Source organism: Electrophorus electricus, chromosome 1 (genome assembly GCF_013358815.1).
Source record: "Electrophorus electricus isolate fEleEle1 chromosome 1, fEleEle1.pri, whole genome shotgun sequence".
Classification (NCBI taxonomy): domain Eukaryota; kingdom Metazoa; phylum Chordata; class Actinopteri; order Gymnotiformes; family Gymnotidae; genus Electrophorus; species Electrophorus electricus.
In genome coordinates, this window is record NC_049535.1 from 24,506,267 (window position 1) to 24,530,661 (window position 24,395).

At 48.5% G+C, this 24,395-nt stretch overlaps 3 protein-coding genes across 5 annotated transcripts in view; 2 read left to right on the forward strand and 1 right to left on the reverse strand.

The window, feature by feature from the left end:
- The first annotated feature begins 270 nt into the window (after positions 1-270).
- dusp3b (dual specificity phosphatase 3b) lies at positions 271-1,481 on the forward strand. Of its 2 annotated transcripts, XM_027009139.2 has the most exons (4): positions 271-610; positions 743-810; positions 924-1,043; positions 1,128-1,481. In XM_027009139.2, exons 1-4 carry the CDS (start codon positions 489-491, stop codon positions 1,325-1,327), a joined length of 510 nt encoding a protein of 169 aa, XP_026864940.2. In that variant the 5' UTR covers positions 271-488; the 3' UTR covers positions 1,328-1,481. The 2 variants fall into 2 exon arrangements, with proteins under 2 accessions (XP_026864940.2, XP_026864939.2); XM_027009138.2 differs by lacking the exon at positions 743-810 and having other exon boundaries at positions 811-1,043.
- A 1,047-nt stretch (positions 1,482-2,528) lies between these two features.
- On the reverse strand, positions 2,529-22,442 carry LOC113576782 (dynein assembly factor 5, axonemal). The gene is made up of 13 exons (XM_035533765.1): positions 21,912-22,442; positions 20,374-20,558; positions 19,888-20,012; positions 19,640-19,758; positions 17,307-17,539; positions 16,262-16,486; positions 11,729-11,872; positions 10,142-10,310; positions 8,928-9,075; positions 6,109-6,259; positions 5,198-5,354; positions 4,833-5,024; positions 2,529-2,968 (listed from the first exon to the last, which is right to left on the reverse strand). The coding sequence occupies exons 1-13, from the start codon at positions 22,438-22,440 to the stop codon at positions 2,811-2,813; spliced, it is 2,535 nt and encodes an 844-aa protein (XP_035389658.1). The 5' UTR covers positions 22,441-22,442; the 3' UTR covers positions 2,529-2,810.
- A 673-nt stretch (positions 22,443-23,115) lies between these two features.
- The window catches only part of prkar1b (protein kinase, cAMP-dependent, regulatory, type I, beta), a 60,081-nt gene continuing 58,801 nt past the window's right edge, over positions 23,116-24,395 (forward strand). The window contains exons 1-2 of one of the 2 annotated variants that reach the window (XM_027009158.2): positions 23,116-23,308; positions 24,109-24,308. In XM_027009158.2, coding sequence (XP_026864959.1) covers positions 24,126-24,308 — 183 coding nt within the window. In that variant the 5' untranslated portion in view covers positions 23,116-23,308; positions 24,109-24,125. The remainder of the gene's footprint in view (positions 23,309-24,108; positions 24,309-24,395) is intronic. The other variant, XM_027009159.2, reaches the window with a different exon arrangement.

Sequence of the window (24,395 nt, forward strand, 5' to 3'; positions counted from 1 at the left end):
ATCAGAATTTATGCCTACATTTCTAGAAGGTTTAGGTCTAGACTCTAGCAGACCAGAAGTAACTGCAAATCCCTAGTGATTTTTGAAAATGCATGGTTTTGTGTTGCAGGTGTTGGCCTTTGGACCAGATATCAAGTCCAAACTGCTCTCCTGTCTCAAATGTATTGACAAATGTTGGTGCTCCGAATCAGTAAGACAGCACAGGAAGGCCTGTCGGTCCAAATAGCAGTCTGCTGACACCTGGTGGTCAGAGAGATGCTAAGTGGGGACTGAAGTAAATAGACTGGATAAGCCACTTTAGTTCAACGCTCAACACTACGAACATGTGAATATGTGAAGGGATTAGCAACGCCAGTACAGAGGAGATTGGAAGACTTTATGCAATTTACAGAGATTATTTTATTGCGAAGATAAATTATGTCTTGTGTCTCTATAAAAGAATATTCACAGAATACCATCTGAAATACTGAGACCATCGTTGGGCAAACATGACAGACTACGAAGTGTCAGTGCAGCAGCTCAATGATCTGTTAACAGATGACAATGGGGACTTCTGCATGCCGTCCAGAGATTTCAATGAAGTCTACCCCGGAATTCTCCTTGGAAACGAGTAAGAGTTATCATTTAACTTTATAGTGAAAGAGAGAAAACAACATAGTTGGGGCAAACATTAATGCACTAAAATAGACCTGGGTATTTATAGAAAGGCTCCTGAGTCCGAGCACTCTCATTCTGCAAACAGATACAGACTGGCACAGAATGTGTGCTGGAAAATAGCAGCAGCTGCCTTCACTCATGCCATTGACACAGGTGCGTGGCCACAAATGTGAGACGCTTGCAACAACTGGGGGTGAGCCACATTCTCAATGCCGCAGAGGGAGACTCGTACATGCACGTGAACACGGGCGTGGCATTCTACGCAGGCACAGGGATTGTCTACCATGGAATCCCAGCCAATGACACAGATGACTTCAGCCTCAGCATATACTTTGAAGAGTGCTCAGACTTCATAGAGGGGGCCCTGGCACATAAGGGAGGCAGAGGTAAAGTCTTGGCAAGGTTTTATATCAACTGGGGTAGTGCCGTCTGGATGCAACCAAAAGCATACTTTTTTTGTTACCTGTTAGGGAGGGTGTACGTGCACTGCCAGAAAGGCTACAGCCGCTCGGCTGCGGTGGTCACTGCCTATCTCATGCTAAGATGCGGGTTGGATGTTCGAGCTGCTCTGGCCACAGTCAGAGAGAAACGGGAGATCGGCCCCAACGACGGCTTTCTGTGCCAGCTCTGCCAACTCAACGACAGGTTGCAAAATGAAGGCAAATTCTAAAGCAAAAAAGTATGACATTTACAAGATAATTTAGCCCCAGATATATAGAATCTGCCACTACAGAGTAAGAAGCTGTAATTTCATATACATAATGGTTTGTTTAGATCCAATAAACATGTGGATGTTACAGTAATAAAGCTGTGGAAAGACTGTATATGAACTCAGTGTGTATAAAGCAATTACTAAGCAGGTATTGTGGAACCTTGCGGAATACCTCCAGCAGACGCTGAACTTGGGTTTGTGACCTCTCTGATGCTGGTATGAGCTCTCAGGTATGCTCTCTGGTGGTGGTACCGCAGAACCTTCTGGAATACCCCAAGTAGAGTTGCTGAGTGCTGAAGCTGAGGGGTATGACTGTGTGCCGCAAGCGTGGACGACTGTGTTCCTCTCCTTATGGTTTGTCAACACGAACACCATCACTGTCACCATGAGCCATTACCATTTAAATGCTACAACATTCACAACTTGCTCTCAGTATCCCACAGTAGAGTGCTATATTTGCTGCAAAGCGAGCACGCCATTGATGTGCAGAAGGGAACTAGAACCCATATCACAGTCGATGATGTGATGCCTCCTTCTGGCCCAGACGCACTATTACATCAGACCAGACATTTAAGGTGGAAAAACGTCTGTGGGAGACTCACGGATTTAGCCAACTAGCTTAGCATAATGTAGTCACACAGCCTAATTAATAAAGTACAAAGTTAATGTTAACCCCCCAAAATACAAGCTTTCTTCCAACATTTATGGGATATAACCGAACAGAAACAGCCCAAATGTGTTTAATAGCTCGAATATTAAATAGTTGAAAATACAATCCTATTGTCTTCGTGTAACTTAGCTAACGTTAGCTATTAGCACAGGCTATACCACCAAGTAACATTAGTTTAGTGGTAGTCATTTGGTGGTATTCTGCTAAAACAGCGACCATAACCGTATTTTAAAGTAGTAAAAGCTTAATTGCTTAAATAAATATTCTTAAGCCAATTTTGACTCATCAGTCTGCTCCTGCTCGGAAAGATTAAAATGATATGTCGAAGTTTAGGATTCCATTGGTAGCTTGTTACAGGGACATGATTTACTAGGTGGAATTGGTGCAAAGAGCTGATGTGTGATTAAAGCTAAAATCTCTCCATGTAATTAATTTAGTTTATTATAATATATATTAATATACTATATTATATACAAATTGGCTCAAATGTCACTTAAAATAGTAAGTAATTTATTTAAAGCAATAAGGAACATTTTAGATCCTGAAACAGTGCATAGTAGTTAACGCTACCGAAGCAAAAAAAATAAAAAAAATTTAAAAAAGAAATAATAATAAAAAAAATAAAAAAATATGTATTGACAAATTTCAGTGACCTAAACAGTATATTAAAAACAATATAAACACTTACATCTGCATCCCATAGAATTTACAACACCCAGATCCCAACAAAAGACCTCCACAGACCATTCTGAACATTTTGAACATTTTGTCTCAGATGCGTTCTTGTTTGTCAGTAGCTGGGTGGGTCAGGGACTGTATGTGCTGGAGTAAGTGGTCACAGTGCTCAGTCCTACGCTGCTTGTCCCTCACCACCTCCACTTCCTTCTGCAGGAGTACAGGATCCACACCACTGCCAGTTTTCAGAACTTCTGGAGTGGGAAAGAGAGAACTGAAAAATCAGCAAATGATTCATCAGGCAGTACTTCTTTTTAGCACCAGGTGGCACTGGTGCACTAAGCTTCTTACAGTGGCACCAGTCATTTCATCACATTCCTCTAACATTTGCTTCAACAGAGACAACTTATTAGGCACAACAGCACATGGCATTGGGGTTGTACATTCCCATCCCCATCGGTAAAAACTAATCCGCGTGTCCTACACAGGGTTCACCTGATCCGAACCTGCAGAAACCCCCACAGCTCCCGCTGTGTTTGCAGTAGTTTTATCGTGCATACCATGTGCCGTATTTACATTTGGAGTACAAAGGCATCCTCTGTAAAGAAAGATGACTGAAGTGCCTGAGTAGCTCTAGCAGCGGTTGGAGGGGGCAGGTGGATGAGTTAGTCTGGGCTGTGGGAAGGTGGAGGAGCTAGTCAGGGCTGTGGGAAGGTGGCATATTGTGACTGTCAGTCATTTGGGCGGGAAGCCTGTTGCCATCAAACAGTTTTGAGTGTCTTTGAAATGTAATGACCATAAAGAAAGCCTAGAGAATAAAGGAGAACAGTGTGAATAAAGAAGAAAAATGTGGGAAGAATCCAGAAACAGGATAATGCAATCTCAGTTTTACACACACACACACCCACACCCACACGCATATGTTCCTGACAGCTCATCAGTTAAAAACAGACACACAATCTAGAGTGCACTCTTTTATCATCAACCACAACAAACAGTGATCTTTGAAATGGTCCAAAAGGAATCCCCCGCTTTCGTTCTGCAAGGTGAAGTGCCTGGTATAGTAGTTACCTCTGCATCTGACAGGTTGAAAGGCCTTTTATATGACTAAGGACATGGACATTAATAGACTCTGCTGGAGAAACAATCAGAAGTTCACCCGTCACCTGCCACATCCAATCATGGCACACATACATAAGGGAGTGCTTGCTATCATGTCAGTTCCCATCTCCCATCTTTCTGAGGAAACCATTACTGCCTTTTATTAGGGTTCTTTCAAGGCAAAAAGAAAAAAAACATGGCCATAGGTAGAAGAGAGGAGGACAGAGTCCTAAAGGACAGGCCAAGAGGAGATGAAACAGAGGAGGGAGGAGAGCAGAGTGTGCTGTTGATTAGAAGAGGCTGAGAAGTAGGCATGCGTGGAACGACAAAGGTTTCAGTGGAATGAGCATGTAGGCTGTGTGTGTGTGTGTGTGTGGGTGTGTGTGGGTGTGTGTGGGTGTGTGTGTGCGCGTGAGCACGTGTTGATGGAGCATTGCAGACACACCAGGGCCCCACTGGAAGCAGGCCAGCAGCAGAGAAGCGCGCGTGATTGATGGGGTGTTTTAAAAAAAAAAAAAAAAAAAAAAAAAAAAGAGTAAGGAGTATAAATGAGGCTCTTTGAAAGGTAAACGGCAGGGGATCAGGAGGAGCAGGGTGCAGAAGAGCGCTCCACCCGCGCCACTCCACCCGCGCTGCTCCACGTGCCCTTCACTACCCAGCAGCAGCTGAGGCCTGCATTCGTCGCTCCACCTCACCAAACGGCACCGTTAGTGAGCTCAGGCCAACACAACAGCCACACTGCCCTCCTCTCCACCCTGATTGGCCAGGACGGTGGGGACATTGCCCTGCTGGGACTATGGTTTTACGCAATTAAGTAGTGGACAGGCTGTCACTGTGCTGGAGCAGGTTGCTAGGGGAAACCAAACAACCCATAAGAAATCGGGGATGGCCTGGTAGGGAGTGTCTGTGAGATACTGGAACTCACTTTTCTCACAGAGTTGAGAGTTTACGCTTAAATTGACTTCTTTCACCTCTACCTCTATCTTCCGCATCTCCCCTTCCTCTCTACCTCCTTACCAAGGACGATGAGCTGGACCTTCTGGTCAGGGTCATCAAGGTACAAGAGCAGCTGCTGGAAGAGGAACTCCAGGTGAGGGCGGTAGGTGTGTGTCTCATAATGTTTCCCCAGACATGAGAACCACACACTCAGAGCCTTCAGGGCCTCGATGCGCACCTCCTCGCTGCTGTCGTCTATTCGCTTTAAAAGCTCTGAAAAACACAGACACACACACACACGAGGGTTTTTTACACCATCATGGGAATGTATTGTGCTTTTCTGAGACAAAAACACAAATCCAGGGATTTGTGGGGCTTCCTGGATGATTATGAATCTTATTTGCATCTTTGTGTGTGTGTGTGTGTATATGTTTGTGTCTGTGCACCTGGGTAGATCTTGTTGAGTGCATCAGGTTGTAGGAATGCTGCTGTAAGGTTGATCAGTGAGTGTAGTGCTCTGCAGGCGAACACACGGGACAGCTGAGACTCCTCCTCCAGGGCGGAGAGCAAGCGAGCACTGAGCTCCGCCCCCTCACGCAGAGCCTCCGAGAGAACACACAGCCATTAATGCACACTTTGTTCAGCACGTTAAGCCTGACTTAATGTGGGAGTGTTTGACTCAAACAACCCTGAGCTCTCTCAGCCTCCCTCTCCAACTGAGCCGATACCAAGAGCTTATCACAGCTGTGTTGAAGGGTAGCAATGCACCGCAAACACGCGCACAGACACTCACGTTGAGAGGAAGGGTGGACAAACAGAGTTTGCAGGAACAAACATTTAGAAACATGACATCAGAGCATATCGGATAACGCCTGCTGTAAGCAGAGCTGCTAATAGCTACAGCAGGAGGAAGTGGAACAAAAAAACAGCTGGTGTGAGAAAAACTTGGCTTGCAGGATTAGGTTCACCTCAGTTAGAACACCAGGTCTGAGGGCTTGTATTCAAAACCACGCACGAGCCAGCACACTGACATACTAACGCAAATAGCAAGTGTGTGACAGGGGCCAGCAGAAGAGGAAGTAGAAGGGCTGAGTTAATGTTCTCTGCCCAGAGTAAGGTGAGGGTGTGTGGGCAGGGGCGGCCGGGGTTACCAGTCAGTCGCTCCAAGGCTCATTATTACTGACATAGACACACCTCCACATACACATGCTGTCTGTCTCTAGCCAGCACACACACTCACTTGTATTGTGCGTGTAGTCATGTACATGTACACGTGTATTCATGTATGCGCGTGTGGCTGTTTCAAGTCCATGCGTGTGCATATGAACATGTGTATTCATGCGCGAGCGCGTTTTACCTGCTCTGATGAGACAGCACCTCCCTGCAGGAGGGCCAGGACACAGCTGAGCGCAGCGGTTCGGACGGCCGCAGCAGTGCGGCCTGCACGCCACACTAGGTGAGGCAAGAGCAGCTCCTGCAGGAACACCTCCACGTACTCCTGAAACCTCCTAGAGAGGGGGGGGGGGGGTTGAAGAATGCATTAAATGTATGAAAGTCCACCTAACGTCTTTTGACATTTCAATGATGAAAGTGATTCCTTTGTTTTCACACGCATGAGAATTTGGACAGCTCTTTATAACACTGAGACAGCAGCAAGTGTTTTAGTTTAAGAGCTACGATGCTGAAGAACCCTTCCCCAGAGGATCCCACAGCCTGCACATCTACCGCAACAGACAGACAGACAGAGAGAGAGCGAGAGAGAGAGAGAGAGAGAGAGAGAGAGAGAAAGAAAGAAATGGAGGAAGTGTGAAAGACTTAGCCATCTGGATGTCAATTTGCCTCGCTTCTCTACTCCTCCCTGCAAACACTGTACCAGCAAACACACACACACACACACACAAACTCACAATACAAATATCTTGGCAAGTTGGCTTGGAGACTTAATGCTGAGCACCTTTGTTTAGTCTAGAACAAATTCCACTGAAGGCCCAACAGGGGGCAATCATGATCCACAGATGTCAGCAGACACCTCGGAGCTGCACCACAGCCTCACTGAGCGCACGGCGCTTGCTGGAGCGACGGTAAAGCCTGTATATCGCCGCCTCTGCACACAAGGCTGTTGTTCCTACGCCCAGGTAATGTGACGAGATCGGCAGCTCTCTCAGCGCCGTGCTGCACATGTGAAAATCCCCAGACCCGTCACCCGTCACACACACCCCGCACCCCTGTATAATCCCTCTGCCAGAGGAACAGGCATTCGATTGTGTGCGTGTGTTCTGCTGTCTTCCACTTCCGAAGACTCCTCTTTCACCTTTGGGTTGGGAAGGACCCACATGAATGGGAGGCGGGGGGGGGGGGGGTGTTCTGCAGGGGCCGCAGGGCTTTTGAAGTGGTCTCGCGCCCGCTCGCTCCTCTCTTCCCCACCCTCGCCCGCCATGCCGCGGCAGGGCTGTCATTAAGCCATCCTGCTGCAGGAACAAAGAGCAGGTATGGGCGCGTGCGGGACCATTAGCACGCTTAATTGTGGAGGGCGGGGGCGTGGGACCGGCGTGTGTGGCCCGTGTCATGGTGAAAGGCTGCTGGAAACAGGCTCTCTGCACAGACTGCGTGTACTTGACTACGCAGAGAGCTGAGGGCCCTTTCAGATCTGGGGATGAAAGACGTCGTCACGGGCAGTTGCCGGGGTGCCATGCTGGCCTGAACGAGTCAAGGAGGCACAGGTGCTATTAGAAAGGGCCTGGGAGAGGATCTGAAAAGCTCCCAACCAGAGACTACCGCACCCCCCCCCCAGCTCGGATCTCTATGCCATCCAGCTGGGAGCACGGATGAGAAAGCATCATTCCAGTGGCTGTCTCCCAGCTGAGACACATGCTGATATACTGGCATGGGTGACTAATGCTCGCCAAGTCTGGAGCTCATTTCCACACGTCTCGCTGCTCCAACCTGAGTCACACTCGTGGTCCGGCCTGACGAATGAAAGGTGCGTCAGGACACCTGCCATCGCTGAGCGAGAGGAGCAACACTGCGCTGAAGGGCACACGCTAATGCCAGCAGGCCTGTTGGGAATGTCTGCGAGGCCCAAACAATGGAAGCAGCGGGCACGGTGAGGTCAGCAGCTGGCACGGGACTGGCACTGGGCCGTCCCGAGCGGAGCGTCATCCCAGTCTGCCAGGACAAAGGGGGAAAAGGCCTTCCAAAAAAAGAACAGTACAAACAGGTGAATCATAGCAGCCTGTTATTGCAGGGCTGTGTGTGTGTGTATATGTGGGTGTTGTAGATCTGCTGGAGGAGGCTGTTTTGTTCAGAGAGCCTATATGAGATAGCATCGGGCTACGTACGTGCATGCGTGTGTGTGTGTGTGTGTGTGTGTGTGTGTGTGTGTGTGTGTGTGTGTGAGAGAGAGAGTCACTCTGCTGAGTGACTGGCACAGCTGCTGTGGCAACACCGACTGCAAAGCAAAGCAGGAGCACACGCACTGGACTTAACGCATTCCCCTCATTACCCCCGGAGGGCCAGGTCAGGTGGGGGGGCAGCCCAGTGTTGAGCCCCCTGCCTGCAGACAGCTCTGGCAGGAGCCCACCAACACCTATACATGTATCCAGAGTTATCATTTTTTTTCTTTATGCCACTATGAATAAGAGGACTGAACACACCACTGAGCACTACAGGACTGCGGGTTGGCAGGGACAAACAGGTCAGGACAGGCCGGACCCTGCTTATGGAGTCATCAGGACTGGCAGCGGGACCCTAGAAGAGCTTCCTTTTACAAATCACTACACATTGCTCCTTAAGCTAGACTAAATGAACCAGGTTCTTAGTGTGAATGGAAAGGGTCAGGTGTGTGTGTTTTAAACAGTGAGGACACACACACACCAAGTTTTCTGTGCTGGAATGTCAGAGAGCTTTACGCTCCAAAGAGGGGCATGTCCTCACAAAGTCACCTACACCACTTGAACACACAGAGCTTAGACACTATGGCTGACAGTAGGGCAACACACACACACACACACACACACACACACACACGCACGCACGCACACGCACACGCGTTTGGGAAGACTGGCAAACACAGATGACCTGTTCAGTTTAGGTGTACTAGGCCTAACACAACATGACTTAAGAAGCCAGCCCTGGCGAGAGACCTCGCCAGCACACACGCTGCTGTGAGAGACTCACCCATGCGAGTCCAGCGTGCCACGACTGTTCAGCAGGAGCTTGGACAGCATGGTGAAGATGGCCAGGTGCACCTCTGGGTCACGGCCAGGCTCCAGGAACTTCCGCAGCAACGGGAGGAGCTCTGGCAGAAACTCGCCAACCACAGGGCCTGGAGAGACACCCCACACATAGCACACAACACACAGACGCACAATACACACCACAGACACAACACCACACGGGCCTGTCAGTGACCGAGGGAGAGCCACAACAAGGTCATGTGACATCCTAAGCAAGCCATTGCTCATTTTTGCACAAGTGCCTGTGGTCTTAACACTACGGCTGCATGTCTCAAGGCTTTCGTGGTCATTCCTGTAAGTGCTTTTACTTAGCACTACCGTAAACTGTATGGGAAGTATGAGACAGATATGGTTAATTTACACAAATGAATATGCGCTAATATACAGATACTACAAAGGCATTTTGGCCTAGTCTACCCCACAGGAAACCCCATTTTGGGATTTTGGCATGTCAGGAAGGGAACAAGGCCGGGTGGAGTTAAGGGTCTTCCTCTCTGACTCGCTGTCTCTGCCCGAGCCCCAGAACTCCCCCCCCCACCTCCATTCTGATGTGCTGGATCAGGGGATGGGTTAACCTCATTGGCTTTAGGTGAAGAGAGAAAGAAAGAGAAAAAGAGAGAGAGAGAGAGAAAGAGAGAAAGAGAGAGAGAGAGAGAGAGAATGACGTACAGAGACGGTGGGCTCCACGTGGCAACAGGTCACGCTCAGGCAGCACCTGGCCTTTCGTGGGTCAGGCTGAAGCCTACAGCGAGCAGGCTCGGTGTTCAGAGCGCTGACCTCCAGTGAGTGAATCGCTGAATCAGCTGCCCATGTCACCCCACAGGCAATTAGGGGGCAGGGGGGGTGGAAGTGTGATGGAGGTGTCAGTGAGAGCGATTAGCACGAGTGAAGAGTAAAGCGATTTTTCAGCACTTGGGGGATTAATAAGATTTTAGGTGGCGCTGATTTGCTTCAGCGCAAGTCTCTCTCTGTGTATGTGCATTTAGGGATAGGTGTATGAAGCGGAGACCACCAGCAGCTCTAATGACTCCTCCAGGGCTTTGCTGACTGATGCTTCATATCAGGCTGAAGCTCCCATGCTATGGAGGAAGTGCACTCAGAGAAAAATAATGAATAAACAATCCAGTTCTCACACACACACACACACACACACACCAGATTGAAAGGCGATGGTCTCCAACTGGGTTTTCTGAATGGAGTATGCAGAGCAGGAATGAAGCGATTCGGACAGCCACTGGAGTAGATGAGCCATGTGCTGTCTGTACAACTCATACACACTACTGAGACCCAGCACTCGGTACACACATGTCACGCATTCCTCCGCCTGTCACAGGTCAGACAGAACGAGAGAGAGAGAGAGCTGGTTAATATACAAAAAAAAGCAATAAAAATATCTAAGCAATATAGTTATAGGGACATTTTTGTGGTTTACATAACCATGTATTGTTTAGATTGTTTCATATCCCATTTTCTACAAACATGTACATTTGTGTTCACACACACTACACTAATAAACCCAAGCACAGTGGGGAAGGAGGGGCACAAAGAGTGTAAACACACAGTGTCCATGTCTCTGTGACTGTGGAGGATGTGACCTCTAAGGCCATGTGAGCCTCAAGCGCAGAGTGAACCAAAGAACGAACACACACACAAATATGTTTGACCTGAGCCCTCAGCCACAGATCCCTAAACCCTAGACTGAGGCAAGTGGGGCCGATTCTGGGAAACTGGAAGGCGTCTCCCATGGGAGGCGGCTCTGCATCCGGGAAAACCTGACGGCCACTTTCTAATTCCCTCCCTGTCTCCTTCTCAATGGTTGCTTTTACTGTCCTTCCTGTCCGTATTGAAAGGTCCCACACAGTCCAGTCTGGGCATTCTGTCTGCGGTTTAGTACACACACACACACACACACACACAAAAGAGTGCAAGACTCTGGTCACACGTTAGCCGCTGGTACTCTGCTTTAGAGGAGAGGCCTGCAACCTGTCGCTAACTGAAGACGCGTTTACATTACACTGACAAGTGTTTGTGTTTTCCTTACTTTCTCCGGTTCACCTTAGTAACCACAATAACCAGCACATCTGCTGCTTGTCTGTGTGCACGCGCGAGCGTGTGCCAGACACGGCTGCTGCCTGGAGCATGCCTGCGCTAGCCGCACACACTCCCAAAAACAATAATGCCCCACAAACACACACCTCCTTTCACCCATCATTGGGTTTAAAGTTCCACTGCAAAGGTACAATTTGTGTTCCTCTGTCTCTAAGTACATAATTACACAGACCCCGATGGGCGCTTTGAACAGAGAGACGTACATTACATTCCACAGATGGTTCTACAGAATGTGCTCTCAGTCGTCACAAAAATATATATTTAAATATCCATATATACATTGTACATTGTATATATAAACATAATATACATATATTGTACATACACTGTAATATATATATATAGATAGAATACATATTTCACTATGCACCCGTTTTCTTTTTCCTCAGTTTAGACAGAGCACTGTGTATGACTATGTACGTGACAAATAAACCAAACTTGAAACTTGAAAAAAAGGGCACAAGTAAGAGAAATAAAACGATAGGAAAAAGGAGAAGCAGCTCAACACAGTACCAGAGTGCAACAGTGAAAATAAAAACAAGCATACTGAAGAGAGAAGAGAATCCTGGGTTTTAAGCACAGAGCTTTGAGGCAATGGTAGTGGAGCAGCAGGAGTGTGCGAGTGCATGTTACCTTGGTCCGCAGCGCTTGCTCTGTGGCCACACTCTGCACAGTCACCAGAACCTTGAGCAGCTGGAGGCTTATGACATGGCAGTCTTCCTCACAGAGCTGCACGATGGCCTCCACACAGGCCAGTAACTGCTCCACATACACAGCCTGCACACACACCAGAGGCACATTTACACAGCGCCTTCACAACTTCTGCCAGGACTCTGTATTCTTTATTATTACAAAGAATTTCTTATCGGTATAATGCTCATGTCCATAAGATTTTACTAGTTGTGATTCATTTAAGCTTAACCTGTGAGTGGACAGCACCTCTGTGTGTGTGTGTGTGTGTGTGTGTGTGCGTGTGTGTGTACGTGTGTGCGTGTGTACGTGTACGTGTGTGTACGTGTGTGTGTGTACGTGTGTGCGTGTGTACGTGTACGTGTGTACGTGTGTGCGTGTACGTGTGTACGTGTGTGTGTACGTGTGTGTGTGTGTACGTGTGTGTGTGTGTACGTGTGTGTGTGTGTACGTGTACGTGTGTACGTGTGTGTGTGTGTGTACGTGTGTGTGTGTACGTGTGTGTGTGTGTACGTGTGTACACGTGTGTGTGTGTGTGTGTGTATACACGTGTGTGTACGTGTGTACACGTGTGTGTGTGTGTACACGTGTGTGTACGTGTGTACACGTGTGTGTGTACGTGTGTGTGTACGTGTGTGTGTGTGTGTGTGTGTGTGCGTTCATCTTTCCTCATGCTAACTCCGCCAATGCCTCATATCAGACGTCCCGCTCGTCCCGCAGCACCTGGGTCTGCCATGGAAATTTGTGTGCATGTGTTTTGTGAGTGTGTAAGCACGCTAAGCTGGCTACATCATACACACATCACCAGACACCAACTTGACTCACAAAGCATTCTGTCCTTTTATCATGAAAAAGAAAAAGAAAAAAGATTTTAAAAAAAACAAAAAAAAAAACCAAGCCCCCTCCAAAGCCCCGGTTGCTTCAACACTATTTTTTTAACCTGGGATCTCCACATACTCTTCACCAACGCACCATAAAAGCAACTCTGAGCAGTTCAGAGGTTAGCCCTAGAGCTCCGACTCCAGTTCTGATCCTAGCAGTGCCACATGCTTCCAACTAGTAGACACAGGAGCAGCTGGTTTAGTTTTCACTGTTGACATGAGGCACCCAGCAATGCCACACAATCATCATTTTAAAAAATATGTTTAAAGCTTCAAACGCTTTGGAGAAAGAGGAGAGACCTGCCACATGGAGGACTGCCTTTAAAACCGGATGATGGAAAAAAACAAACAGGCAGCTTTTCTGGCTGCCTCCGCTGGCTGCTGGGCTCGGAGCTCATGTTGAGACAACGCTGTGCATTTGGACCAGTTTCCATGTGCCATCAGAGGGATCAGGGCACTGCTTCCTGTTTTCGACTGCTCTGTGATTATAGCTCACCTCCAGGTGCTCGCTGGCCTTCAGGAGGCCAGCACACTCCAGCATGCGTGTGTGTGTTTGTTAGGAGGAACAACATTTTGTAGGCCATAGTGTGCATGCATATAGCATGGGTTGAGCATTTGAAACCCCCCCCCACCCCCCCTTAGTTCAAGGTGAGGAGGGAATAACACTATGTGTGAACATTCTAAATGCAGGAAAAGGTGCTGGAGGAAGAGGAGCAGGAGGAAGACTAGGATCGTCCTTTCCAGAAGCGGCCCTCTTTAACAGGGCCAAATGGAGTGACAGAGAGGATAAACATGGACGGAAGAGTGGAGAGGAAGAGGGGCAGGCCATCCAGTGTGTGGGAAACGAGTGAAGATATGTGTTTATTTAAACACCAGAGGAAAAATGCTTTTCAGGGTAAACTGAAGGAATGGAGACACACATACGCACACACACACCCCTGAAAGTGACTGACACTGGCACAAAACACTGTGAGATGGACTATTCCAGGTTGAGGGAGAACCAAGGAAAAATCTCTAATAACAGCCTGTCCACTGATACTAGTATCCCACACCTGGTTTTACCTTTCATGAACACCTGGGGCACTGCTCCCATGGTGACAGGATGCGTGGGCCGCCGCTTTTCACCAGTACGGTTAACGAGCAGGTTCCACTGCTCTCCTTTCCAGCTGGGTTCTTCTCTCCCGTGTTAAAGCCCGTCATGGCACGGAGAAAAGCAGACCCCTCGCTCGCCCTGTTCACAGCAAGCAGCCCCAAGGGCACGTGTCCAAGCCCCGCCTCCTCTCTTCGTTACGCCACCTGTCAGCTGAGCCGTAGGGTAGGCCTGGACCCATGTCTCCTCGTGCGTGTGTGTCATTGGTCCTGTGTAGCAGACGTTGCACAGATAGGCCCCTCCCTTCCCACTACTGTAAGTCAGCCTTTCTGCAGTGCATCAGTAAGTGGAGTGGCCTTGTTCTGGTCTGGCACTGAACACACCACCAGCCAGCCCCTACAAACCTGTGTGTGCACGTGTGCGTGTGTGTGTGTGTGTGCATGTGTGCCTGTGTGCGTACCTGGCTACAGATATATATGCTTATACACACGCAACCTCCCCACCCTCAGGCATGTTTCCCGTGCTCTCTCTGCTGACCACAGGCTTTTGCTGGGTCTTTGGGAAAAGCAGGCAACTGGAAAGAGGAAAGAGGTTAAGAGTTCCATCGCCGCCCCCCCCGCCGCGGCTGCTGGCCGGCCTTGGTCTCCCTCTGGAGAACCGCACGCCTGCCGCCCTTTGAAGCCTATTTACAGTTTTACATCTCAGATCCTTTTTTGTCCAAGTCAAACCTCTCGCACAACTGCAAAACTGAAAAAAAGGACCTTCTTTATGTGCGGCGGATCAAAGGAAGCCATTTTTCTCTCTTTTCCTCTCACCAACCCCCTGCCCCAAGCCTTAAAAGTTTACTTTTAAAAAACTGAGGTAGGCTTTTATCTGATGATCTCCTCTCTCCCTTTTTTGCAGAGCCCGCAGAGCTACAGCTGTTCATTCTCTCTCTCTGATATCACCGGGTTCGCCCAGTATTAAAAACAGGCATGTATTTTCCTAAGAATACGTGTGCTGTGGCAGTACTGCAAATTCCTGTGGCACCATGCTGTTTGTGATGCGCGTGTCTGTCTCGAGTGCGTGTGTACAAGCACTAGAGGCAGGTGCACTTTCCCCTTTCTCCTATCATTTTTACAACCGGACCACAGCCTTTCCGACACGACAGTGACTGACTGTGACTGCATGAGTGCACGTGTGCTTGGGTGTGTGCGCGTGTGTGTGTGCTGAGCACAGGTGTTGGGTCCTGCTCTGTGCCCTGTTATATTTACAGCCTTCTCTGCTCCCGTGCCCTCCCTTACGCCCGTGTCCGAGATCACTGGTTTCTGCTTTTCTCAAACTGGCACAGAGACCTCGTGCTCTAGCTTCTCCCCCTCCCTCCTCTCCGACTCCCCTTTCCCCAACTCCAGAGGTCCGGCTGCATCTGGGAGAGAGCGCGTGACCTCGCAGGGCTCACCTCTCTCCTCCCTCATCACATCTGTCACTGTGCCCCATCCATCGTTCAGCGAGGCCCGTCGACTGAAGAGAAGAGGAAACAGGGGGAGAGGGCAGGAACGCTGCGGCAGGGCACCGCCAGGACTGGGACACTAGAGCGGAACCAAGCGGGTGGTCTGGCAGCTTTAAAAAAAAAAGAAAAAAAAAAAAGGGTGGTGGTGGTGGTGGGGGGGGGGGTGACAGGGGTCACAGCAGTCATGCAATGGTCGGGGCGAAATTAGCCACTTTTATTATTACACTCCCACAAAGGAAATTCCTGCCGGCCCCGCTGGGGGTTCATGGGTGCAGGAGAGGCCGAGCTCCAGCGCGCCTCTGAAAACAGGCCTGCGGCGGCGGCGCTCTTATTCTGCTCTTATTCTGGCATCAAAGCCAGCAGCGCATGATGGGGGTGGGTGACGGGGGGGGGGGGGCAGTTCTCCACGAGGCCGATGCGCTCCTACCCTCGACGGCCCCCCAGCCACCATCCCCTACAGCGGTGTGGGCCCACCCTACAGAGAGTTCCGAGCAAATGTTTTTGAGCTCGACAGTAAACCGACGCTGCCCCGCTCAAGTGCGTGGACAGGCCCGCTCCGTAAACAAGCTTTGAAATGGAAGACACGGGGGACTGGAAAAAAAATGCAAGCGGCCAGATTCTGGAGGCCGTGCCCCAAAACCATGGCAACCATCCCAACCACACACAGGCATGCAAGCCAAGAGAACAGCGTTTTAAAAGAAACCCGCTGAGAGGGACTTTAGCATTTCCTCTCCACAAACACACCTGATTCAACTGACCAGTTCCCCGTTTATTAGACGAGGAGCTGAATCAGGTGTGCAAGAAGATGGAGAAGGCAAAAGAGCAGTGAAGGTGAGTCGCAGTCACAGAGTGAGTCAGACGCCTCGGTGTTTGTGTGTGTGTGTTGTAGCAAGCCCACTCATCAGGCCAGATAAACAAAGCAGTGCTTGGCAGTAGAGTGCGAGGGCCTTTCACGGAACGCAGACTGAGTGCGTCTGCGACTGTGACAGGGCAGGTCAAAAGGTCAGCTCCCTCACCTGCTGGGACTCCTGGCAGACGTCGGGCAGGGCCAGCGTGTCCCCGGCCTGCAGGAGGTGTGGCCGCAGCGCCTCCCTGGAGCTCCCCCGCAGCACCGCAGCCAGCACCGCCAGAGGAGTCCAAGAGCTGGAGGAGCAGGAAGGGTTCTCCACGTGAGCCAGCAGGAGCTTGAGGAAGACCTCTGGGCTCACAAACACCCCCAGCAACCTGGCTGACTCCAAACACTAGAGCAAGGGAGAGGCAGGGAAAAATGCCATCAGTTCCAGCGTTCGTACCTACAAGGCCTGACAGGTGAGCGCATCGGCAAAAGTGTTGCTCATTCACAGCCACCGTGGCCGGCACAGACAACCGGACTCTGACCTCGGAAACGCCTTGTGCTGGAATGGTGTGCACCTGGTGTTGCTTAGCAAATCCTAAACATTAAGACAACTTTTACACGCAACATGTGAAAGAACTTAGTATAGCTGAGTGATGTTTACACCAGAGACACACCACACCTCCTGACAACACTCCTGCACAACAAACATTAAACAACAGACTGAGATGGATCTCATTTATACAATATGAGTTCATGTGCAATTATACAGTCTTCCTCAATCTGTAGTTCTGGGTTTTCTCTGCACCAGCACACCTGATCCAGCTCACAGAGTGATCTGATAATTGCATGATCAGGCGTGTCAGGGCAGCATAGGCACTACGATGGCGTTAGAGCGCAGACTGGGACCACAGGCACACCAGTACCACATCTCTAGTGAATGGCTGTTAAACTTATTATGACCATGTTTAAGAGTAAGAAGGAATCATCCTCAAGGCAGCCAGAAACAATTTTTTAGATGCGCCTTTACAATGCAATTTTACTTTTGCTTTTTTACTAAGAGTGCACTAGTTTTAGACACTCAGTGCCCTACGTCTGCTGTCAAAGTGTATCCTTGAACGTCCGTGGTGTTCCCCGAGAGACGCCTCCACTGTCAGAGACCAGCCAATGGCATGGCTTCCTTTCAAGTGCCCCACCCCCACCCTTTTCACGGGGTCAAGCCGCCTTACGTGCGCTCGGACGTGGGGCTCGGGGTCGGCGCAGGCCTGGTAGAGAGTGGCCAGCAGCGGCTGCAGGTGCTGCGTGCTGTGGTCCTCAGCGTGCAGCAGCAGGACGGTGAGCAGCCGGGCGGTCTTCACACGCGTGGGGGCCAGCCAGTCGCCCACGTCATGCCTGATGGCCGGCAGCAGCCGCGACAGGTTCCTCACCACCAGCTCCCGACAGCCCAGGCCCGGACGCTCCCCTGCAGGAAGGCCAGCGGAGTGCCATGAGCCCTGACCGGCAGGAAACAGCTGCCTCTGCTCAGCACAGTGAGCAGAACAATGCATCCCTGCTTTTAAGGTGCTATGGAGATTATTAATGTCACTGCAGAGTGCATTATATTGCCTTACCATGCCTACCTTACTCGCTGCCCTTAGAGAAGACTAAAATGGTAAGGCTAGTTACCCATCTGTCAAATGATACACTATAATGAAACTATAACAATGAGACATGAGCTAAACCTATCCAGAACCTCCAGCCCACCAGAAGGGCTGAGGCACCCTGGCGACTATGGAAACATTCCCAGGCTCTTTCAGTTTTATAAACACAACACATTGTTTGGTGTAAAAAAGAAAAAAGAAAAAAAAAAATTCTTCGAGGGTCGTGGGGACCTGTCTAATGTCCCCAGAGCCTCGGAATGTCCTCTGCTGGCTGTGGGAAGACGCGCACACACACGCGCGCGCGCACACGCGCGCGCACACACACACCTCAGCACCCGCCCCCTGCCCCTGCGTTCATCTGCAGTGTATCTGACAAGCGTCAGTCTAATTTAACCACATGTAAGAGAGGCGGAGGAAGAAATGTACGGAGCCAGAAGAAATAAGCAAGAAAAAAGAAAGAGAAGAGAAGAGAGAAAGAGAGAGAGGAGCGTAATAAATCAAGCTGAAACAAACAAGACAAGACAAAACAGGCCTCTTTCTGGTATTCTGTATGTCTGACACTGACCTCTTCACATGGGGAGACAAGTGATTTAAAGTTCTCTTTACCTAGCTCACTCTACGTCTGTCTGTCTGTGTGTGTGTGTGTCTGTGTGCACTCCCACCCCTTCATTAGTGTCCAACCCCACCCTGATGACCAAGCTCACGCTGACGTGCTATAGATCTTGACTCTGTGTCTCGCCTACAGGGGACAAGGCCTGCACGTCCCGTATTATCACTGTAACTCCTACTGTCAGGCTACAACTGTAATTACCAAGACCTGTCTAGACCAGCACAACATTACTGCATCCATATAATACCCTCACCACAAGGAGCTTTCTACCACTTGGCAACCCATTCGAGCCTTCCACTCTACTGTATCGTGTCATGAAGGTAACTTAAGCTAGAGTAATTCAGCTCCCTTCGATTCAGAATACGTGCAAAGCATGAAGGAACTGAACATGGTTCCTGGGATCTTCCTGAAGAACAGATGCTGTGGCCATTCCAATCTGCAGCTGGCAGCTGGCATGAGCAAGGGAACGCCGGCTTTATTCAGACCAGATCAGCCAAGGACACTTCCATTTCGTCGATGACCATTAACTGAGCGTTAACAGGTGGCTTGTCTTGAACTCCTAGTCATCCTCGGGTCCCTGCTATAGCAATCACACCCAACGGTTGACAAAAACGCTAAACCGTAACTCACTCGCTGTCCTGGCCGAGGCTGCTGTAAGCAGTAGAGTTCTGAGGCATGGCGCCTTATATGCTCCACAATCAATCTTCATGGATCCGCTGCACTGGGGCCAAGGGCTGGCAGAGTGTGTGCATGTTGCAGCATTCATCTCAATTCAGGGAAGAGCTTGAGCGAAGAGCACGCTTCTCTCCAAGTACGAACCAAAAATGAGCAAGGGTGTTCACTAAACTCACAGCACACAGGCAGGCAAGTACTGAAGGAAAGATCCAGGACACACACCACACACAGGCAGTTAACCTCTCATTAAAGATAGACTGCAATCAGCTAATTTCATTCAAAAGATCAAGCTTGGAGGATAGGGGGAGCAGGGCAAGAGCAATAAATGCGACTTCTCCGACACTCAGGTAACACAATCAACTCTAAGTACTAAATCTATCAAGAGTTGATTTGGGGTTATGGATACTGTGCAGTGCTCTGAATTTCACACTCCTGGCCTAAAGCATATATTAGGACATATTCACACATCTCGAAGAGATGAAGGATCTGGTTCTTCGTAGTGTAAATAACCTTTTAATGCAGAGCTCCAGTGCTTGATGCTGAATGGCTTCACTTACTCCACTCCGTCCTTGAATTTTCACGTAGCCAGCCGGTTCCCTGTGACAGGTGCTTATGGTGTTTCATTTGCTAAACTCACCCCCGGGTGGGTACAGGAACGGTGTGGACAAGGCAAAGTCCATTTTGTCCTTCAGGTCGTCTTCATTTTCCTTCTCCCACTGAGTGCCGACTTGCCTCCAAAGCTCCCATGCCAGGGCCCTGTAGAGGAGGAACAAACTTCAATCTCACCCTACATTCTGTGATAGCCTGCCATGGCAGTACTGGACTTATCCAAACGCGATTCACAGCATAGACTGAGGTGTAATAACGAGGTCTGTCGGCCGTTACTTTATTTCGGGAACATCATCACTGAGGCTGCTCAGAAGCAGTGGGATGAGCTTATGGAAGTAGGAATATCTGTCCCGGAGGTGCAGGAGCCAGTCACCAACCACCAGAGTCACCGCCTTCCTCACCTGAAGAGGGGCGGAGAAGCACAGTGAGAGGGTGCGTGCTAATAAATGATCTCCACAGCCGCAGCAAACAGAGGAACACTACCCGCCACAAGTAATCAGACGAGAGACAGAAGAGCACAGTGGCTAACCCTGGATCGCATCTTTGATCGTAAAGATCGTACTTTTTGTGTTTTCCTTATTCCGACACACCTACCCCAGTTAATCAACATCGTGCCGATTTAGCTGACGAACAGGATCTGGCGTGTTAGATTAAGGAAAACACAAAAGCTATGCCAAGCACGCCACCTCTCCGACTGGGAGCTGCCGCAGTAGGGAACGCGACGATGACTCCTTGTGGGAGAGACACATGAGGTCATCTTGCCTGTGGCGAGTCATCAAACAGCCGCTGTGCCAGGTGGGAAAGCACATCATCCACATTGCGGCCTGTGCCATGCTGGATGACGGCGCCGGTGGCCTCGGTGGCCGCCACCCTCACTCGCGTGTGCTGGTGAGAGATCGTCTGCATCAGGGGCTTCACCAGGCTCTCTGCCTGCATGTGGAAGTGGTCTAATATAAACAAAAAGAGAGAGGGGAGAGATCAGTTTTGGATGGGAAAAGTAGACAAGAACATGCTGTTCATCAAAGAGATCAATGAAGTCTGGTTTAGGCAGGGTAGTAGATGTGCTATAGTCAATCAACGACTTTCTGAACACAATCAGAGGCCCAAAAACACACAAGTGCTTGTGCCTGGTGTTACAGCCTGTTTGGTTGACCATGTAGTATAGTTCATAAGGTTTTAGGTTACCTACACCAAATGGACCTCATGCACACCCTGTCCACAAATATGAATTTGAGAGAGATGGGTGCAACAGGGAGCTTTTGAGATGCATATTCAAGTTTTTACAAACAACTAATGTAGTTACTGGTGAATTCATGAAGTCTCTAGTAAAGGTATTCTCAGAGCAGATCATCTTCCTGTTTAGAACACCTATCATATTTAATTTAAAGGTTCATACTACATTTGCCCTCCAACTCGTTTTTCTACTTGACCCCTTGTCCAGATCTAAGGGTCTATATCGCTGAGACAGACATATAGCCATATTGCCTTAACTGTCTTCCTGACTTGCGATTATGAAGATGACAAAGGTATCATGTTGAACTCATCATTAGGTAATTCTTTATATGAAATCAGAATAGGTGGAAGCACTTTGTTCAAAAGACTAACTTCCATGCAGTGGCGTGTTTTTTCCCCACAACAACGCATGAAAAAAAAGTAATCAGAACTCACTGAACAATCATAACACAGACTCAAGACGGACACGGATGTCATTACAGACCTCCCGCCGACTAGATTCAACGGATCGCTTCGACTCAGACCTTTGTAATGCAAATAATGTCATTTTATTCAACAACTAAAAAAAATGATAAAAGTAGAATGTGTTCGAAATTGAGAGTCTTGGTTCAACTTCTTCTCCTCTGATTTATTTTGTGCTAACCTTATTTGACATACAATCGTTACTCGAAGACGTTGGTCTAGTCCAGTCCAAAAGACTCGTCCGTGTACCATAGCAACCGGTTTCACACACCACAACAAGCGGCTAGCTAACTTGTAAAAGATATACACGCTTATTTAGGTGGCAAACGAATAGTCCCAAATGTTTCTAATAGAGAGGCAGCAGTGTTCGCGCACATGTATTTCCTAAATTGACACATTAACAGGATTACTAACTAGTAAAATTGCCAGCCTCCTAGGGATGTTATGAAGCTAGTGCTAGCTAGCTAAGCGGGCGTTAGCCAAGTCTGCTAACGCCATATTCCCTATCCTCTGTAAGATAGCGTTAGCTACATTAGCTGGGCTAAGCTTTAGCTAGCAGGGCAAGCTAGCCAACGTTTCGATAACTGCTTCACTGGGATACTCACCTGGTACGCATCGGGCAAATTGTATTGTGCATTTACAACTCTCCCTTTTAACGTCGGGAAAAGGGTCAATAATAGTTTTTTGAAGAATTTTTATAATGTCGTCCAAGTATGGAGCAAGGTGCCTTCCGCAAACCTCGACAGTGAGTGAGAGAAGTTCAACCATAGAGAGCCGTAACTCCTCGGCTGGCTCTCGAATCTCTTTCCCACCAAGCCGCTGAGCCAAAGAAGGCAGTAAATAAGGCAGAGAATCCTCTGGCTCTGAGACGCATCTCACAAAGTCTCCAATCATCTGAATAGCGGTTTCCCTGCACCTTTCCATAGGATCTGACAGACACTTCAGAAGAGGCTTCAACAGGCATGAAAAAACTTCCTGTAGTACAGCGCTTGATAACCCTTTATCGATCGTTTCTTTTTTGATGAATTCTATTGCACGTTTTCTTGTGCTTTTGTTGTCTTCGTTCAAACAATTGAGGTGTCGAGCCAAAGATCTCAAAACTTCAGCAGCAGCACGTTCGTCGTCGGTCGCCATTGCGAGACACATGTGTTGTAGAGTCCTTGGTTGTTATGGCAACCAACAGAGCTGCGACAAATACATCGCTTTACGGCTGATCGACTTCACATTTTACACTGCACTCTTAAATAAGACCTACATATGATTTTTTTCTTAGCCCTGTTGTACAGATATCAGCTGTCTGTAAAATGGCAACGTCTCCTATAATTTGTGGTTTAGAATGCCTTTGAATTTATGCAATAGTTTTTTTCCCCCCCTGGGCTATTTATAGTAGCCCAAGTGAGAGCACTACCTCGGAAAACCTATCATCACATCCTTCTACAGAGGGCTGATGTATTGGGATATATCATTTTAGAAAACCAATAGGCGTAAATTTGATCATTAGGCCCGTTTCTAAGCACTATTCAAACTGGCTGACCTTTCACTTTGTCATGAATGTTTCAGGGCCACCTGAATTATCTGCCCTCTCTGAATTATTTGGAAAGTAATTTAAAATCACGTAAAAATCAGTCGGATCTTAACATTGCAATCTGCAATCTAGGAATGTTTTATTCACATGCTTTTTCTAGCGCACGAATGAGAAATCGTGCGTAACATGCAGGGTGACGCAAAATTGCCTCGTAATATGCGTGACTACCAAACATAAACACAAACCTTGCATCTACATCTACATTGCCGGTTCCAAACCTGTGTAGGATATTTTATGTCAGGTACGTCAAGTGAACGTGTATGTGATATGATTACTGCGTGTAATGTTCCGCACGGAGGCATGGAGTTAGATCACTGACGTCACTAGCACCGACGCAGAGGGAGGCAAGAGGAATCAACAGCAGGACCAGCAGCCAACATCAAACCAGAGAGCACCTTGGCATCCCCCTAAATAACGGTAAGAGATGCGAGATCACTGCTCATTAAGCGTCTGACAGTATTTCCCTTCACATATCGCCTTGTGATATTTAAGAATCCGTAAAGATTTTAGGTAAGCTTGTGTTGTCTGGTTGCAATCGGGGGGGGCTTTTGCTGTAAATGTATAACATGATGTGTAAACAGGTGATCTCTGCGTGATGCAGGAGCAGCCCAGTTCGTGTGCAGATCCGTGTTTGACACATTTAGAAGGTCGGTTTTGTTAATGCGAAGCTAATTTGTGTGTGCAACGTTGAGAATGAATTCGCCAATAGACGGTTATCTCGCTCCCGCGAGGATGCGAGGTGTTTCATGGGGGTCAAAGGCGGAAGTGGGGGGATGCGCTCCACGTAGTTAAGGACGCTGGGGTGGTTTTAAAGACGGTTTACTGTCATCACTGTCTGTGCACAGAAAATAAACGCAGCCGTTATTTAGCACAACCAGCAGCAGTTTTCGTGTCCACGCCTTTCATTTCTAATATATGTAGCAGAAATCAAAATGCCAACTATTTATTGCTAATTGGAGTATTAACATAATCACATATTTATGAACATGCATGTAATGGAAGTAGTGTTATTTTTGTTATGGTATATACAGTAATAATCTTTATTAGCATCACTAAATGCCTCCATAAAAATTTCCATGAAATTTTGCATGCATCAGTACAAAATAACTTCAGAATAGGTAGCTTTTCATTTAATCACTCTGACCATTCTGCATAGTGTGTCTGTTGGTGTTGGTACAGAAATAACCCAAGGATGCCCCCCCCCCCCCCTATTTTAGCAGTGATAAGAGATAAGATGGCAACCTCCTCCTCATCATCAGCCAATCTGGAAGAAGACGAAAGTCTGAAGGGCTGTGAGGTTTTCGTGCAGAAGCACAACATTCAACAGATCCTGAAAGAGTGCATCGTAAACTTGTGCATTGCCAAGCCAGAGCGCCCCATGCACTTCCTGCGTGAGCACTTCGAAAAGCTGGAGAAGGTGCGTCTCTTGGACTCCCTGCCTTTTGTCGTGTCCTGTCTTTGGCAGGATTACAGGTTATTGTGAACTCATCCTTTTTTTCTTGTT